Consider the following 16,276-nt stretch of genomic DNA (forward strand, 5'->3'; position numbering starts at 1 on the left):
GGAACAGTTTCTTCCCAGCTGTTGTCAGGCAACTGAACCATCCTACCACACCCAGAGAGCAGTGCTGGACTACTATCTACCTTGACCCTCGGACTATCCTTAACCAGACTTTGCTGGCTTTATCCTGCACTAAACGTTGTTCCCTTATAATGTATCTATAGGCTGTAAATGGCTCCATTGTAATCATGTATCGACTTTCTGCTGACTGGTTAGCACGCAACAAAGCTTTTCACTGTACCTCGGTACACGTGACAATAAACTAAACTAAACCAACTGGTCTCATCAGAATGGCGACATTTCCAAACTTGGGAAGAGGTGCCAATTCAATGGGAATAGAGTTGATGGAGAAGGAAAAATGCCAGGATGAGTTCTGGATGGGCATTAAGAGAGATAGGAGAGTGGGGAAAGATGTAACCTCACTGCTGTGGCAGGGAAATTACAGAGACCTGTGTATTAGAGTTAGAAGAGCAATGCTGAGACCATAACCAGTTTTGCATTTGAGCAGAATAGCCTGCTTTTTGCTATATATTTTATGAATACTATGAAACAAATTATTAAACTAATCCACTGCAACCAACATGGCAAACTATTGTAGCCATATAGCTGACATTATATATATATTTGTTTCACTTGTAGTGGAAGAAGCCGTGAAAAGAGACATTGTATTTCTCATTGATACATCTGTGTTACTACTATTGTACCTATTGTATCTGCTAATGGATAACGTTAGGTTTTATTTTCCAGTTTTGCCAAAACTATTGGGCAAGAAAGACATTGTGTTCCTCATTGATGCATCGGATAATGTCCAGAACACAGACTTTCATCATGTCCGTGATTTCATCACATGGGTACTGGGGAATCTTGGACTTGGACGTGATGGAATACAAGTGGGTCTGGTGCAGTACAGCAATTATGCAGAGACTGAATTCTATCTGAACACTTATTCTTCAGAAGATGAAATTGTCACTCACATGCAAGGGCTTAGACAGAGGGGTGGGATGCCACTTAATACAGGGGCAGCTCTGGACTACGTCCTTACGAATCACTTCAGCAGATCCTCGGGAAGCAGGAAAGACGAAGGAGTTCCTCAGATATTGGTGCTGATCATGGCTGGAAGAGCCAGGGATTACCCCAGGCACTCGGCAGATGCACTGAAGCGAGCTGCTGTCACCGTCGTTGTTGTGGGAACTCGGGACACAGACCCAGCGCAGGTGAAGGAGATCGCAAGCCAGCCCAGTTTGAGCCACAATGTGGAGGAATTCCGCTCTCTGCCCAACGTACAAGATCAGCTGATGGTATCATTGTCAACTCTGCCCGCTGCACGAGAAACCACTCGCCAACTACCCACAGTTCCCATCAGACCAGGTACCCCACTTAATCTGCTGTGTTTGTCGTGTAATCTCTTCAACTTGTGTTTGTTGTGTAACTTCTACAACTTGTGTTTGTTGTCCTTAGACACGAAGGAGTTCTACACAAGGTTTTAATGCTGGATAAAAAATTCTAGTGTTTCTGGCATTGATGTCGTTAATGACATGTTTTATTTGATCAATGTTTTTATGTTGTCAGGTAACTTAAGGGTCTCTCTCACTTGGGCGTAATTTGCACGTCATTTACGCGCCATCATTTACACGTCACGAGGAGCGTGTCGTGACGCGCACGTGATGCTCGCATAGCGTGAATTACATGCGCCTGTCACGTGGTGAGGCGTGGTGGTGTAGGCAGTGACGCGGGGTCGCGCGCGGGGTCCCAGGATATTGTGATTCACAAAATGTTCGCGTGCCACCTGCAAATGACGCCCGAGTGGGACTGGCCCTTTAGTGTAAGGTAACGTGTTGATTTTCAACCTACATGGAGCATTATTAAACAGTGACTACAAAGGTTATTTGGAACCAGGCTGTAACATGGGATTAGGACAATAAAACCAGGCTAGTGATTGCAAAAACACTTCGGAGTGAACGGAGTGGACAAGGGTGGTTGAATATTGTATAGTTCATGGGATGTAAACCGGAAGAACAGTGGGCGACACAGCGGTCGATTTACTGCCTTACAGCGACAAAGATCCGGGTTCAATCCTGACTACGGGTGCTGTATGTGCAGAGTTTGTACGTTCTCCCCGTGACCCGCTTGGATTTGCTCAGAGATCTTCGATTTTTTTCCCACACTCCAAAGACGTACAGGTTTGTAGGTTAATTGGCTAGGTATGAATGTAAAATTGTCCCTAGTGTGTGTAGGATAGTGTTATTGGCAGGGATCGCTGATCAGTGCGAAATTAGTTGGCCAAAGGGCCTGTTACCACGCTGTATCTCTAAACTAAACAAAACTAAACTAAACTCAAACTCCTCTCTCTTCGAAGTGAGGGGGAAGAGCTTGTCATGTACTTCCATTATATTGAAGTACACCTTTGAGTCAAAGAGGAGGATCCGATAGGTCTGGCCATTCATTGTGATAATAGACAATAGACAATAGGTGCAGGAGTAGACCATTGAGGGAGTGCAGCGTAGGTTTACAAGGCCCTTCAAGCCAGCACTACCATTCAATGTGATCATGGCTGAACATCCCCAATCAGTACCCCGTTCCTGCCTTCTCCCCATATCCCCTGAATCCGTATTTCTAAGAACCCTATCTAGCTCTCTTGAAAGCATCCAGAGAACCCGCCTCCACCGCCCTCTGAGGCAGAGAATTCCACAGACTCACCACTCTCTGTGAGAAAAGGTGTTTACTCATCTCCGTTTTTAAATGGCTTACTCCTTATACCTAAACTGTGGCCCCCGGTTCAAGACTCCCCTAACATCGGGAACACGTTTCCTGCCTCTAGCGTGTCCAAACCCTTAATAATCTTATATGTTTCAATGAGATTGCCTCTCATCCTTCTAAACTCCAGAGTGTACAAGCCCAACTGCTCCATTCTCTCAGCATATGAGAGTCCTGCCATTCCGGGAATTAACCTTGTAAACTTACGCTGCACTTCCTCAATAGCAAGAATGTCCTTCCTCAAATTAGGGGACCAAAACTGGATACAATACTCCAGGTGTGGTCTCACTAGGGCTCTGTACAACTGCATAACTGCTTGATGGCAAAAACAGGAAAGCAGACTATTATCTAAATGGTGGCCGATTCGGAAATGGGGAGATGCAGCGAGACCTGGGTGTCGCATTTGGAGTATTGTGAGCAGTTTTGGGCCCTATATCTGAGGAGGGCTGTGCTGGCATTGCAGAGGGTCCAGAGGAGGTTTCCGAGAATTATCTCATGGATGATTTGGTTATTGTATGATGAGTGTTTAGCAGGACAGGGCACTGGGGGGCAGTGTTAGCTGTGAGGAAGATGCTCGGAGACTGCAAGGTGACTTGGATAGGCTGGGTGAGTGGGCAGATGTTTGGCAAATGCAGTATAATGTGGATAAATATGAGGTTATCCATTTTGGTGGCAAAAACGGGAAAGCAGACTATTATCTAAATGGTGGCCGATTGGGAAAGGGGGAGATGCAGCGAGACCTGGGTGTCATGGTACACCAGTCATTGAAGGTAGGCATGCAGGTGCAGCAGGCAGTAAAGAAAGCGAATGGTATGTTGGCTTTCATAGCAAAAGGATTTGAGTATAGGAGCAGGGAGGTTCTACTGCAGTTGTACAGGGTCTTGGTGAGACCACACCTGGAGTATTGCGTACAGTTTTGGTCTCCAAATCTGAGGAAGGACATTATTGCCATAGAGGGAGTGCAGAGAAGGTTCACCAGACTGATTCCTGGGATGTCAGGACTGTCTTATGAAGAAAGACTGGGTAGACTTGGTTTATACTCTCTACAATTTAGGAGATTGAGAGGGGATCTTATAGAAACTTCTTAATGGGTTGGACAGGCTAGATGCAGGAAGATTGTTCCCGATGTTGGGAAGTCCAGGACAAGGGGTCACAGCTTACGGATAACGGGGAAATCCTTTAAAACCGAGATGAGAAAAACTTTTTTCACACAGAGAGTGGTGAATCTCTGGAACTCTCTGCCACAGAGGGTAGTTGAGGCCAGTTCATTGGCTATATTTAAGAGGGTGTTAGATGTGGCCCTTGTGGCTAAAGGGATCAGAGGGTATGGAGAGAAGGCAGGTATGGGATACTGAGTTCGATGATCAGCCATGATCATATTGAATGGCGGTGCAGGCTCGAAGGGCCGAATGGCCTACTCCTGCACCCAATTTCTATGTTTCTATAAGAACCTCTTTGCTCCTGTATTCGATTCCTCGCGTTATAAAGGCCAACATGCCATTTGCTTTCTTCACTGCTTGTTGTCCCTGCATGCTTACTTTCGTAGACTAATGTACAAGGATCCCTTGATCCCGTTGTACTTCCCCTTTTCCCAACTTGACGCCATTTAGATATTAATCTGCCTTCCTGTTTTTGCTACTAAAGTGGATAACCTCACATTTATCCGCTTAAACTTCATCTGCCATACATCTGCCCACTTCCCAACCTGTCCAAATTACCCTGCATACTCATAGCATCCTCCTCACAGTTCACACTGCCACCCAGCTTTGTGTCATCTGCAAATTTGCTAATGCTACTTTTAATCCGTTCATCTAAATCATTCATCTATATTGTAAATACCTGTGGTCCCAGCACCGAGCCTTGCGATACCCCACTAGTCACTGCCTGTCATTCTGAAAGGGAACTATTTATCCCGTCTTTGTTTCCTGTCTGCCAAACACTTATCTATCCATGTCAGCTTTCTACCCCCAATACCATGTGCCCGATCAGCCATGATTGAATGGTGGAGTAGACATGATGGGCTGAATGGCCTACACGTTTCTATAAGATACCCTCTCATCCTTCGAAATTCCAGTGAGTACAAGCACAGTCTTTCCAATCTTTCCTCATATGACAGTCCCGCCATCCCGGGGATTAACCTCGTGAACCTATGCTGTATTGCCTCAATAACTAGGATGTCCTTCCTCAAATTAGAAGACCAAAATGGCACACAATAACCCAGATGTGGTCTCACCAGGCCCCTGTACAACTGCAGAACGACCTCTTTGCTCCTATACTCAAATCCTCTCAGGTATCCCTCCCTATCTTGTCCTCCAATATACTGGACATGTTTCCTCCTCCCTCTGCAGACTTGGTGCAGGACCTTGATCCACAATGTGGTTACATCCCATTTGCCTCCACAGATGCTGCATGAGCTGCTGAGTTCTTTCAGCAGTTTTATTTTCACTCCGGATTCCAGCACTTACGGTCTTCCGTGTATCCGAGCAGCAAAAATGAGCTTTGTTAGTGATAGCCACAACTCAACATCACTATAATCTTCTCGTATTGGTTAAAATTGAATTAACTTCAAACAATGAATAAGCAAGGAACCAACACTCAGTTCTGCTAATGCATGACACCAGATTCCCAAAACAGACTCAGTACTACAAAGAGAATTCAGATCAAGTGACTAATGGTGTTCAAATGTGGTCGGTGCTGGGGCCGCTAATCTTCATGTTTTATGTAGATGATTTGGATGAGGGAATTGAAGGCTTTGTGGTTATGTTTGAGGATGATACAAAGAGAGGTGGAGGGGCAGATAGTGTAGAGTTAGCAGGAAGTCTGTCGAAGGACTTGGACAGGCTGGGAGAGTAGCAGATGGAATACAGCATAGCAAAGTGTGCAGTCATTCATCTTGGTAGTAGGAATAAAGGCGTAGACTATGTTCTAAATGGGAAGAGGTTTCGGAAATCGGATATACTAAGGAGGATTCCCAAAAAGGTTAATTTGCAAGTTGAATCAGTAATGAAGTATGCAGAGGCAATGTTAGCACTTATTGTAATACTGAGGCACTGGTCAGATCGCATTTGGAGTATTGTGAGCAGTTTTGGGCCCTATATCTGAGGAGGGCTGTGCTGGCATTGGAGAGGGTCCAGAGGAGGTTTCCGAGAATTATCTCATGGATGATTTGGTTATTGTATGATGAGCGTTTAGCAGGACAGGGCCTGTACACGCTGGGGATAAGAAGGATGGGAGGGTCCCTTATTAAATCTTACCGAATAAGGAAAGGCCTGGATGAGTGGATGTGGAGAGGGTGTTTCCACTAGTGGGAGAGTCTAGAACCAGAGTCATAGCTTCTGAATAAAAGGACATACTTTTATAAAGGGGATGAGGAGGAATTTCTTTCATCAGAGGGTGGTAAATCTGTGGAATTCATTGCCATAGACGGCTGTGGATGCCAAGTCATTGGGTATTTTTAAAGTGGCGATTCACAGATTCTTGATTAGTATGGGTGACAAAGGTTATGGGCAGGAGAATGGGGTTGAAAGGGAAAGATAGATCGGCCATGATTGAATGGCGGAGTAGTTCAGCTTAATTCTGCACCTCTTGAACTTATGAAAAGTGTAATATTCTGCCAATCCTGCTGTTTCAGGAAGTCATATTTTCCAAGATGTAGAGGTTAGAAATTCCAAGGTAGAATTAGAAATGGTTAGAAATTCCAAGATAAGAATCAATGTTAGCTGTGAAATTCATCATATCAATCACAATCACAATAATACTTTATAAGCCATGTATGTTTTGCAACATACGAGGAATTTAATTTGCCAAGTCAGTCACACAAATAAAAATCAACGGAACACACAAAACAAATTTTAATATAAACATCCACCACAGTGACTCCTCCACATTCCTCTATGATGGAAGGCTAAAAAAAAGTTCAAATCTGTTCCATTCATTGTTCTCTCGTGGTCGGGGGCCTCGAGCCTTCCGTTGATGGGACGATCTTGACCTCCGTAGCCCGCAGCGTTTGGGCCCTCCGCATCGGGGCGATCAGCTCCTACATCGGGGGGATGTCAGCTCCCTCGCACCGGCAATCGGACCCTGGTCGGGACTGATGAAACCTCTGTGTCATTGGAGCTCCCGACATCCACGGCCTCTCGTGTGACTGCGAGCTCCCGATGTAAAACCCCAGTCAAGGGATTGACTCCGATGTTAAGTCTATGCCCCACGGCAGGGCTCAAGGTCAGTCTGAGGAGGCCTCCAACTCCATCGATGGTAGGCCGCAGATCGACCAGAGATGCGATCCGGAAAATAATCGCATCTCCGGCAAGGTAAGAAACTGAAAAAAAGTTTCCCCTAACCCCCACCCCCCACATAAAACAAATTGGATAACATTTACACAAACTTAACACACTCTAAAAATTAAAAAAAGATTAAAAAAAGACAGATTGCCAATCATATCAGAGTAACTATGGGTTAACACAATAGACAGGATGTAGATGTCAGATCAACATCGATGTGTGCATTCAGACAGGCATGTTTTTAAGTCTTTGATTTAAAAATATACATAGCTGAGCTTTGCAGCACGTCCATTTGTAATAGCCGCCACACTCGTGTGGAATGGGCATGGGTCTTGGGGCCTTCTGCCAACGTGCTTTCAAGCTGCCTGGACATAGAAACATAGAAACATAGAAATTAGGTGCAGGAGTAGGCCATTCGGCCCTTCGAGCCTGCACCGCCATTCAATATGATCATGGCTGATCATCCAACTCAGTATCCCGTACCTGCCTTCTCTCCATACCCCCTGATCCCCTTAGCCACAAGGGCCACATCTAACTCCCTCTTAAATATAGCCAATGAACTGGCCTCAACTACCCTCTGTGGCAGAGAGTTCCAGAGATTCACCACTCTCTGTGTGAAAAAAGTTCTTCTCATCTCGGTTTTAAAGGATTTCCCCCTTATCCTTAAGCTGTGACCCCTTGTCCTGGACTTCCCTAACATCGGGAACAATCTTCCTGCATCTAGCCTGTCCAACCCCTTAAGAATTTTGTAAGTTTCTATAAGAAACTTGATAGATGACATTGTGTGGAATGCAGCCGGAGAGACAAGAGTTGCAATGATTGTGAGATCCTATGGAATTCATTGAGGATCAAAAATTTGCAGATTAGGAGGGCAAGTTTTTCCAAATATATATTTGGATTAGTTTATTGTCTGTCGTTATTTATATGTTTTAAATTAACATTTTGCTTTTCAATGCTTACATTTTTTTTTGACCACTTTAATTTGTTATTTGAATGCCAATCATTTTTAAATCTCCCACACTCCAAAGACATATAGGTTTGTAGGTTAATTGGCTTGGTATAAGTGCAAATTGTCCCTGGTGTGTGTAGGATCATGTTGGTGTGCGGGGATCGCTGGTCGGTGTGGACTCGGTGGGCCAATCATTTTTAAATGCCACTTTTATTTTGTCAGAAACCTGATAAACTATATTTAGCTTTTAAATTGGCAAAGCCCGACTTCCAGCTTTGTCATCTATCAAAGCATATCGGAGAATGAGGTCTCAGCACCTCATCAGCAACAGCCCAATCCTGTTGGGGCCATTCTGTTGGACACAAGGATTGCAAAGAATGTCCATTAATGGAAAGAGGAATGTCCATTAAAGGAAAGAAAGAGAATGCCCATAAATGGAAAGAAAAATGGAAAGAGTACTTAAACTATCTTCTTCTTAGCGAGTCCACACACGAGATTAGAAGTCTTCTCGGCATCTGCATACAATGGTGTCTGCCTTGTGCTTCTTGTGCGTAAAGCGATGGAAAGATTGGTGGAAACAGGGCCGCAACGTGAACGCTCTTTCCTTGACCCCATTTAAACTATGATTAAGTCCTATCGCATTGCACAATGGTGCTGATTCATGGATGATTTTCCTGTTTGCGGTGAGTAAGTTATTTGGAGAGGACGCATTGGAAAATGAGTGAAGTTTGTGATTGCATTGTTGATTGTGATGACAGTGGAACGTCTTCTACTTTTGTGGAAATATTGACCAAGGCTTGTTGTCATCTCTGCTGCTTGTACACTGCCCGCAATAAATGATATTGTGTCTTTATTCCAGCTGGTGCAAACAAGAGAGATATAGTGTTCCTTATCGATGGATCAGATAACGTTGGGGCCACAAACGTTCAGTTTGTCCGCGAGTTTCTCACCAGCATAATCGAGAACCTCGACATTGGAAGTGACAGAGTTCAGATTGGCCTGGTACAGTACAGCAATTATGCAGAGACTGAGTTCTACCTGAACACCTACTCTTCAGAAGATGAGATCACGTCACACGTGGAAGGGTTTCAATTAAGAGGAGGAACAACATTGAACACTGGGGCAGCATTGGATTATGTCCTTAGAAACCACTTCACCAAATCGTCAGGTAGCAGAAAGGGCAAGGGTGTTCCCCAGTTATTGATACTCATCACTGCTGGGAGATCCAGAGACCATATCAAACCATCCGCTGATGCGCTGAAGCAAGCTGCTATAACGATCTTTGCCGTACGAACTGGGAACGCAGACACAGAGCAGCTAACGGAAGTGGCGAGTGACCCCAGTTTGCTCTTCAGCGTGGTGGAATTTCGCTCTTTGCCACATGTGATTGAACAAGTGATGACACCAATGGCTACGCTGACTGTCTCTCAAGTCCCTACCGAAAGTCCAACCGTTCCGAGCAAACAAGGTACTTCAAACTTTCTGTTGTACACAGTGCTATTGTACTTGTTGTCACACCTGTAGAATTCTAACTTACATTCTGCATCAAAACTAATTAATCAATAGCTAATTGGTACCATCAGCAATAATAATCATGTGAGTTGCTCTTGCCGTGGCTGATTGTATCACATTATATGCATATAAAATTAAAATGAATGGACCAACAAGGGGAGTGTACTCGATGTGCAAAATGCACTCCTTGCATCAAATTTATCCTTAATGTCTTCCCTTATCATTACAACTGAAGCTGTATTCAAGTGATCTCAGAGAAAAAAGTAGCCAGGAGTTACAAATGAAAGAACTTTACAGGTGGTGACTGTTCAGTTGTGTATATGGCCATTTTCTTCCGAAATTGACTCCGGAAAGGCATAAAACAAATAACTCGGCTCCCATTTACCTAAACCAAATTTGGTGTTCCACAGGGTGGGAGAACCTTACAAATACAATAGTCAGGAAAGGATGTCAGAGGTGATAGGAGCAGAATTAGGCCATTCAGCCCATCAGGTCTACTCCGCCATTCAATCATGGCTGATCTATCTTTCTCTCCGCCCGCCATTCTCCTGCCTTCAACCCGTAACCCCTGACACTCGTACTAATTATGAATCTATCTATCTCTGCTTTAAAAATATCCAGTGATTTGGCCTCCACCGCCCTCTGACTAAAGGTTACCAGATTCTGCGGGTGATGGATACAGTGGGAGATCGATAGATTGAACATCCTCTATTTCAATTGTTGCTTATAGACACTATGGCAGTACAAATGTGAAGGCACCACTGTCAAGAGTGTGATGCCTGATGCCAGTCCGTTTGTGTTGAATGTGCAACAATGCATGGTGAGCAATTTGCAATGTCGAAACTCTTCTGTCTTCTCCCTTACACCTCAGCCTCCTTAAGGGCCTTTTTTCACAACCTTTTTTCACAACCTTTTTTCCTCGTGGACATTTTTCATCGTTGAAAAAACGCCCCGACCTACTTGATGCCACGAGTACCTACGATTAGCATCACAACCTACCTACAACCTCCTACGACCTCCTACGATCTCATGACGACCATGCTGCGAGTATGAGCCGGGGGCAAACTCGGCAGAGGTCGTGAGTTAGGTCGTGAAAGTGGGACAGGCCCTTTATTCTTAACCTTTCCTTATCTTTCCTTTCTTTCATCCAACCTTTCATTCTCCAGCCGATATCAGGCCTTTTAACCATTTTATTTAAGACAGAGAAGAGGTGATTTTTCCTTCTACTGGAGGATAGGGAATCTTTGATGCTCTCTCCTTTCCAAACTCAACTATGATGCCTGAACTCTTCCCCCCATGTCCATTCCATTGTCCTTTCCACCAAACATGATTCCCTGTCCTCTGCTCCCGCAACCCCAATCCTGTGTTTGTTCCTCCTCCTTGTTCTCTTTCTTCCCCAAATCCAATTCACCTCTTTTTCCTCTTTGATACACACTCTGTCCCTGTCCTGTCTCTGTCCTACCCATTCTTAATCTCTGTCCTCTCCTCCTCTCATCCTGTTCCTATTCTTGCGCAATTTCACTCCAATCCCAGGTTTAGTATTGCTCTCCCAAACCAAGCTGATTTTTTGTGTTGTCCTTTCTTCAATCCCTTTGATTAAATATATTATCTCTCCAGGTCTGAGTCATAAGCTCATGTCTTCTCCATCCTGATCTTCTCACGACTGCACTTCAATCTTATTTCTGCCCTCCCACAAACTTTTCTTATCTCCCTTCTCCCATGGCCAAACATACTTAAAGCTGCCATAGATGGGAGTCTACAAATTGATGCTGGAAGCGGTACAATGGGCCCCATGGATGATAGCGTGCAGAGGAAGCAACAAACCGGAGGACTGGGAGAAATTTAGAACTCAACAGAGGAGGACAAAGGGGTTAAACAAAGTGGGGGGAGGGGGGGAGAGCATGAAAGAAAGCTTGCAGGGAATATATAAACTGACTCTAAAAGCTTTTTTAGATCTGTTAAAGGGAAAAGATTAGTGAAGACAAATGTAGGTCTCTTACAATCAGAGACAGGTGAATTTATAATGGGAAACAAAGAAATGGCAGAACAGTTAAACAAATACTTTGGTTCAGGCTTCACTAAGGAAGACACAAGCAAGCTCCCAGAAATACCAGGTGACTGAGCATCTAGTGGGAGGGAGGAACTGAAGGGAATCCACATTAGTCAGGAAATAGTGTTAGGTAAATTGTTGGGACTGAAGGAAGATACATCCCCAGGGCCTAATGGCCTGCGTCCCAGGGTACTCAAGGAGGTGGCCCTATAAATTGTGGATGCATTGGTGTTCATTTTCCAATGTTCTCTCAACTCTGGATCAGCTCCTGTAGACTGGAGGGTATTCAATGTAACCACACTTTTTAAGAAAGTAAGGAGAGAGAAAACAGGGAATTATAGACTAGTTAGTCTTACATCGGTAGTGGGGAAGATGCTTTAGTCGATTGTTAAAGATGATATAGCAGCGCATTTGGGAAGCAGTGACAGGATCAGTCAACGTCAGCATGGACCTTTGAAGGGGAAATCATGCTTGACGAATCTTTTGGAATTTTTTGAGGATGTAACAAGTAGAATGGATAAGGGAGAGCCAGTGGATGTCGTGTATCTGGACTTTCAAAAAGTGTTTGACAAGGTCCCACACAAGAAATTACTGTGCAAAATTAGAACACATGGTATTGAGGGTAGGGTGTTGACATGGATAGAGAACTGGTTGGCAGACAGGAAGCAAACAATAGGAATTAACAGGTCCTTTTCAGAATGACAGGAAGTCACAAGTGGGGTGCCGCAAGGCTCGGTGCTGGGACCCCAGATATTTACAATAAATATTAACGATTTAGATGAGGGAATTAAATGTGATATCTCCAAGTTTGCGGATGACATAAAGCTGGGTGGCAGTGTGAGCTGCGATAAGGATGCTATGAGGCTGCAGGGTGACTTGGATAGGTTAGGTGAGTGGGCAGATGCATGGCAGATGCAATGTAATGTGGATAAATGTGAGGTTATCCACCTTGGTGGCAAGAACAGGATTGCAGATTATTATCTGAATGGTGTCAGATTAGGAAAAGGGGGAGGTGCAACAAGACCAGAGTGCCCTTGTACATCAGTCACTGAAAGTAAACATGCAGTACAGCAGGCAGTGAAGAAAGCTAATGGCATGTGGTGCTGGGTCGAAGGGCCGAATGGCCTATACCTGCAACTCCAACTTCAAAGAATATTGTACTTGCACTTCTAGATCCCTCTGCTCTACAACACTCCCCAGACCCCTGCTATTCATCGTGTAGGTCCTGCCCATATTAGACCTCCCAAAATGCAACACCTCAAATTTCTCTGTATTAAATTCCATCAACCATTCCTCTGCCCACCTGGCGAACTGATCAAGATCCTTCTGCAATTTTTCACAACCATCTTCACTATTTGCAAAACCGCCCACTTTTGTATCATCAGCAAACTTGCTAATCTTGCCTTGTATGTTCTCATCCAAATCATTGATGTAGATGACAAACAGTGACGGGCCCAGCACTGATCCTTGAGGCACACCACTAGTCACAGGCATCCAGTCTGAGAAGCAACCTTCCACCATCACCCTCTGCTTCCTTCCATAAAGCCAATTTTCTATCCATTCAGCTATCTCTCCTTGGATCTGACGCAATCTAATCTTCCAGAACAGCCTAGCAAGTGGAATCTTGTCGAATGTTTTGCTGAAGTCTATCTGTACAACATCTATAGCTCTGCCCTCATCAACCTTTTTGATCACGTCTTCAAAAAGCTCAATCAGATTTGTGAGACATGACCTCTCATGTACAAACCGTGCTGACTTCCCTAATCAGCCCTTGTCCATCTAAATGCATGTATATCCTATCCCTCAGAATACTCTCTAGTAACTTTCCAACTACAGATGTTAGGCTCACCAGCCTATAGTTCCCAGCCTTTTCCCTGCAGCCCTTCTTGAAAAGAGGCACAACATTTGCCACCCTCCAGTCTTCCGGCACCTCTCCTGTATTTAAGAACGACTCGTAAATTTCAACCAGGGCTCCCGCAATTTCCTCTCTAGTTTCCCACATTGTCCTCGGATATATCTGATCAGCACCTCTTCGACGGAAACACTGACTACTCTCAAGACACTTCCATTGACTGCCCCAAGTTCTTCCATCCTCCTGTCTTTCTCTTCGATAAATGCTGAGGAAAAATACTCATTGGGGACCTTGCCCATCTCCCGTGGCCCAACACAGAGGTGATCACTTTCGTTCCCGAGGGGTCCGACTCTCTCTCTCATTACCGTTTTCCCCCTCTTAGGATTGTCCTTAATACTATCTCTCAGAGCATTCTGCAGGCCCCTTTTTGCCCTTCTGATTTTCTTTTTTAGTTTGCTCCTTAGTTCCCAAAACTCTTCCAGGAATACACTTGATCCCAGCTGCCTAAACCTGTCCCATGCATCCTTCTTATTCTTGACCAGTGGTTACTGCTCGACAGAACTCCTATAAACAATGCAAACATAATTTGCCTTTTACATAGTACATTGACTTTGCCCACTTATCTTCCTGAATGTCCTCCAAACGATAACAGCTTCTAACCTCGCTAATGCTCCCTCGCCAGTTCATTCTCGGGGAATCTGTTCATCCTAAAATAGCACCGGTTACACCTAACCAAAACTTCTAGAGTATGAGCAGATAATTATTTGTGTGTAGTAAATCTGAAACCAAGATTGAGACTGCCAGTTCAAGTGGGCAATCAAATCTTTTTTCTGGAGAAAATGGATGGGTGACAGTTTTGGGTCAGGACCCTCTTGAGCAAATCCAGAAATACTGCTTGACCAGCTGAGTTACTCCAGCATTTTGTGTCTATCTTTAGTATAAACCAGCTCCTTTTTATTACATGAAAAATTTAATGATACCTTCTCACATGAGACAGGGAAATTTCCCAACCATTCCACCCAATATTTCTGTTTCAATGAAAGCCACAGTAAAAAAGGCTAATTTGTCATCATACCATTTTCTGCTCTGTAACCTCTGACAGTCTAACTTGGCTGCCATGTTCAATGAAACTGCCCCAAACTGGATGCTGATTATTAACTTGCTGGTTTTGAAACCTGTGGGAATATCTGGAGCATGTCAGGTGCTACGTCAATACTGGGACTTTCTCAGTATAACTATTACATTTAATGAATTTAATGAATTTGTATTCAGAATTAAGTCATGTTGACATATGGCTTAAAAAGTATCTAATATTTTGATGAAACTTCGAAATATTCTTTGTTGATTTAATAGATCAATCTTAATACTTTGGTTAAAACAGACCGACTTTGAAAATATATTGGCACGCAGTTTATTATAGGTTTGCTTCTTCCTTTGCCAAATGATTAAAAGAACGACGGAGTCATACAGCACATAAACAGGCCTTTGGCCCAACTCATCCTTGCCAGCCAAGATGCCCTATCTAAGATGGTTCCATTTGCCCATGTTTTGGCACATATTGCTATCAACCTTTTCAATCTATGTATCTATCCATGTGTCTTTTACATGCTGCCCTGGTACCAGTCTCACCAACCTCCTCTGGGTGCCTGTTTCATATACCCATCACTCTGAGTGAAAAAGTTGCCCCTCAAGTTCTAAATTTATCCCCCCCCCCCCCTCATCTTCCACCTCTTTTCTATGGTTCTTGATTCCCCTGCTTTGGGTTAATTCTGCATTACTCTATAAGATCACCCGACAGGCTCCTGTACCCCAAGGAATACAGTCTTTGCCTGCCCTTCCTCTCCATATAGTTCAGGTCCTCAAGTCTTGGCAACATCTTTGTAAATCTTCTCTACACTCCTTCCAGCTTAATGAGTTACTTCCTACAGCACAGTAGTCAAAACTGAACATAATTCTTCAAAGGTAGCCTCATCAACATTTTGTACAACTGAATTGTTTTCACTATCATAGTCAGTGTTTTCAGTAGAGCTCTCAAACTGCACAATGCAACGACTTGGGGTCATCCAGAGCCTTCAGTCTTTTATTTTTCATTTGTTTTCTTTGCCTTCACTGGCACACCTAAGGTCCACATTCTTGTCTTCAAAGCTTTCCACAATCCTGCAATACTTTCTGTGATTTTCCTTACAAATAAGACTCGGTCTGAACACAACCATTCTATAACTATACATCCCTCTCCTTTGTTCCAATCTATCAAAAATGGGGTGTGGGTCCCTAGATGTATTCAAGAGAGAGTTAGCTATAGCTCTTGGGGCTAATGGAATCAAGGGATATGATGAGTAAGCAGGAATGGGGTACTGATTCTGGATGATCAGCCATGATCATATTGAAGGGTGGTGCTGGCTGGAAGAGCCAAATGGCTACTCCTGCACTTATTTTCTATGTTTCTATAATAGGAGCAAACAACTTACATTCTTGTATAAAACTGAATACTAGGGTACAAATTCCCAAAATAGCAGGTGGGGAATTTGAATTAAAAATGGGAAATAAATGAAAGGAAATATTTTTTTTAAGTGGTGGCCATAGAAGATGTCAAATTATCAAACCAAACAGAAAACGCTAGGAACACTCACAAGTCAAACAGCATCCTTGGGAAGAGAATTCGAGTTAATTTTTAAGGTTGAAAACTGTCCGATTGTTCCCGCCTTTTCAGTTTTAATTTCAGAATTCCAGTATTAGCAGTTTTCTTGAATGTGGTCATGCATATGCCTCTCAAAAGTCTTCCAGAGAGGTAAATTTGACTTCCTTACCTGGCCTCTGAAATGCGCTCATCTGAGGCAATTAAGGGTTTAGTTTAGTTGAGTTTAGAGATACAATGTGGAAAT

The 16,276-nt window shown here is 43.8% G+C and overlaps 1 protein-coding gene across 1 annotated transcript in view; it reads left to right on the plus strand.

Annotated features, from left to right (window-relative positions):
* col6a3 (collagen, type VI, alpha 3) overlaps nucleotides 1-16,276 on the plus strand; it is a 246,465-nt gene that overhangs the window by 183,605 nt on the left and 46,584 nt on the right. The window contains exons 15-16 of the mRNA XM_055637667.1: nucleotides 745-1,365; nucleotides 8,840-9,448. Coding sequence (XP_055493642.1) covers nucleotides 745-1,365; nucleotides 8,840-9,448 — 1,230 coding nt within the window. The remainder of the gene's footprint in view (nucleotides 1-744; nucleotides 1,366-8,839; nucleotides 9,449-16,276) is intronic.

This window comes from Leucoraja erinacea, chromosome 7 (genome assembly GCF_028641065.1).
Source record: "Leucoraja erinacea ecotype New England chromosome 7, Leri_hhj_1, whole genome shotgun sequence".
NCBI classification, from domain to species: domain Eukaryota; kingdom Metazoa; phylum Chordata; class Chondrichthyes; order Rajiformes; family Rajidae; genus Leucoraja; species Leucoraja erinaceus.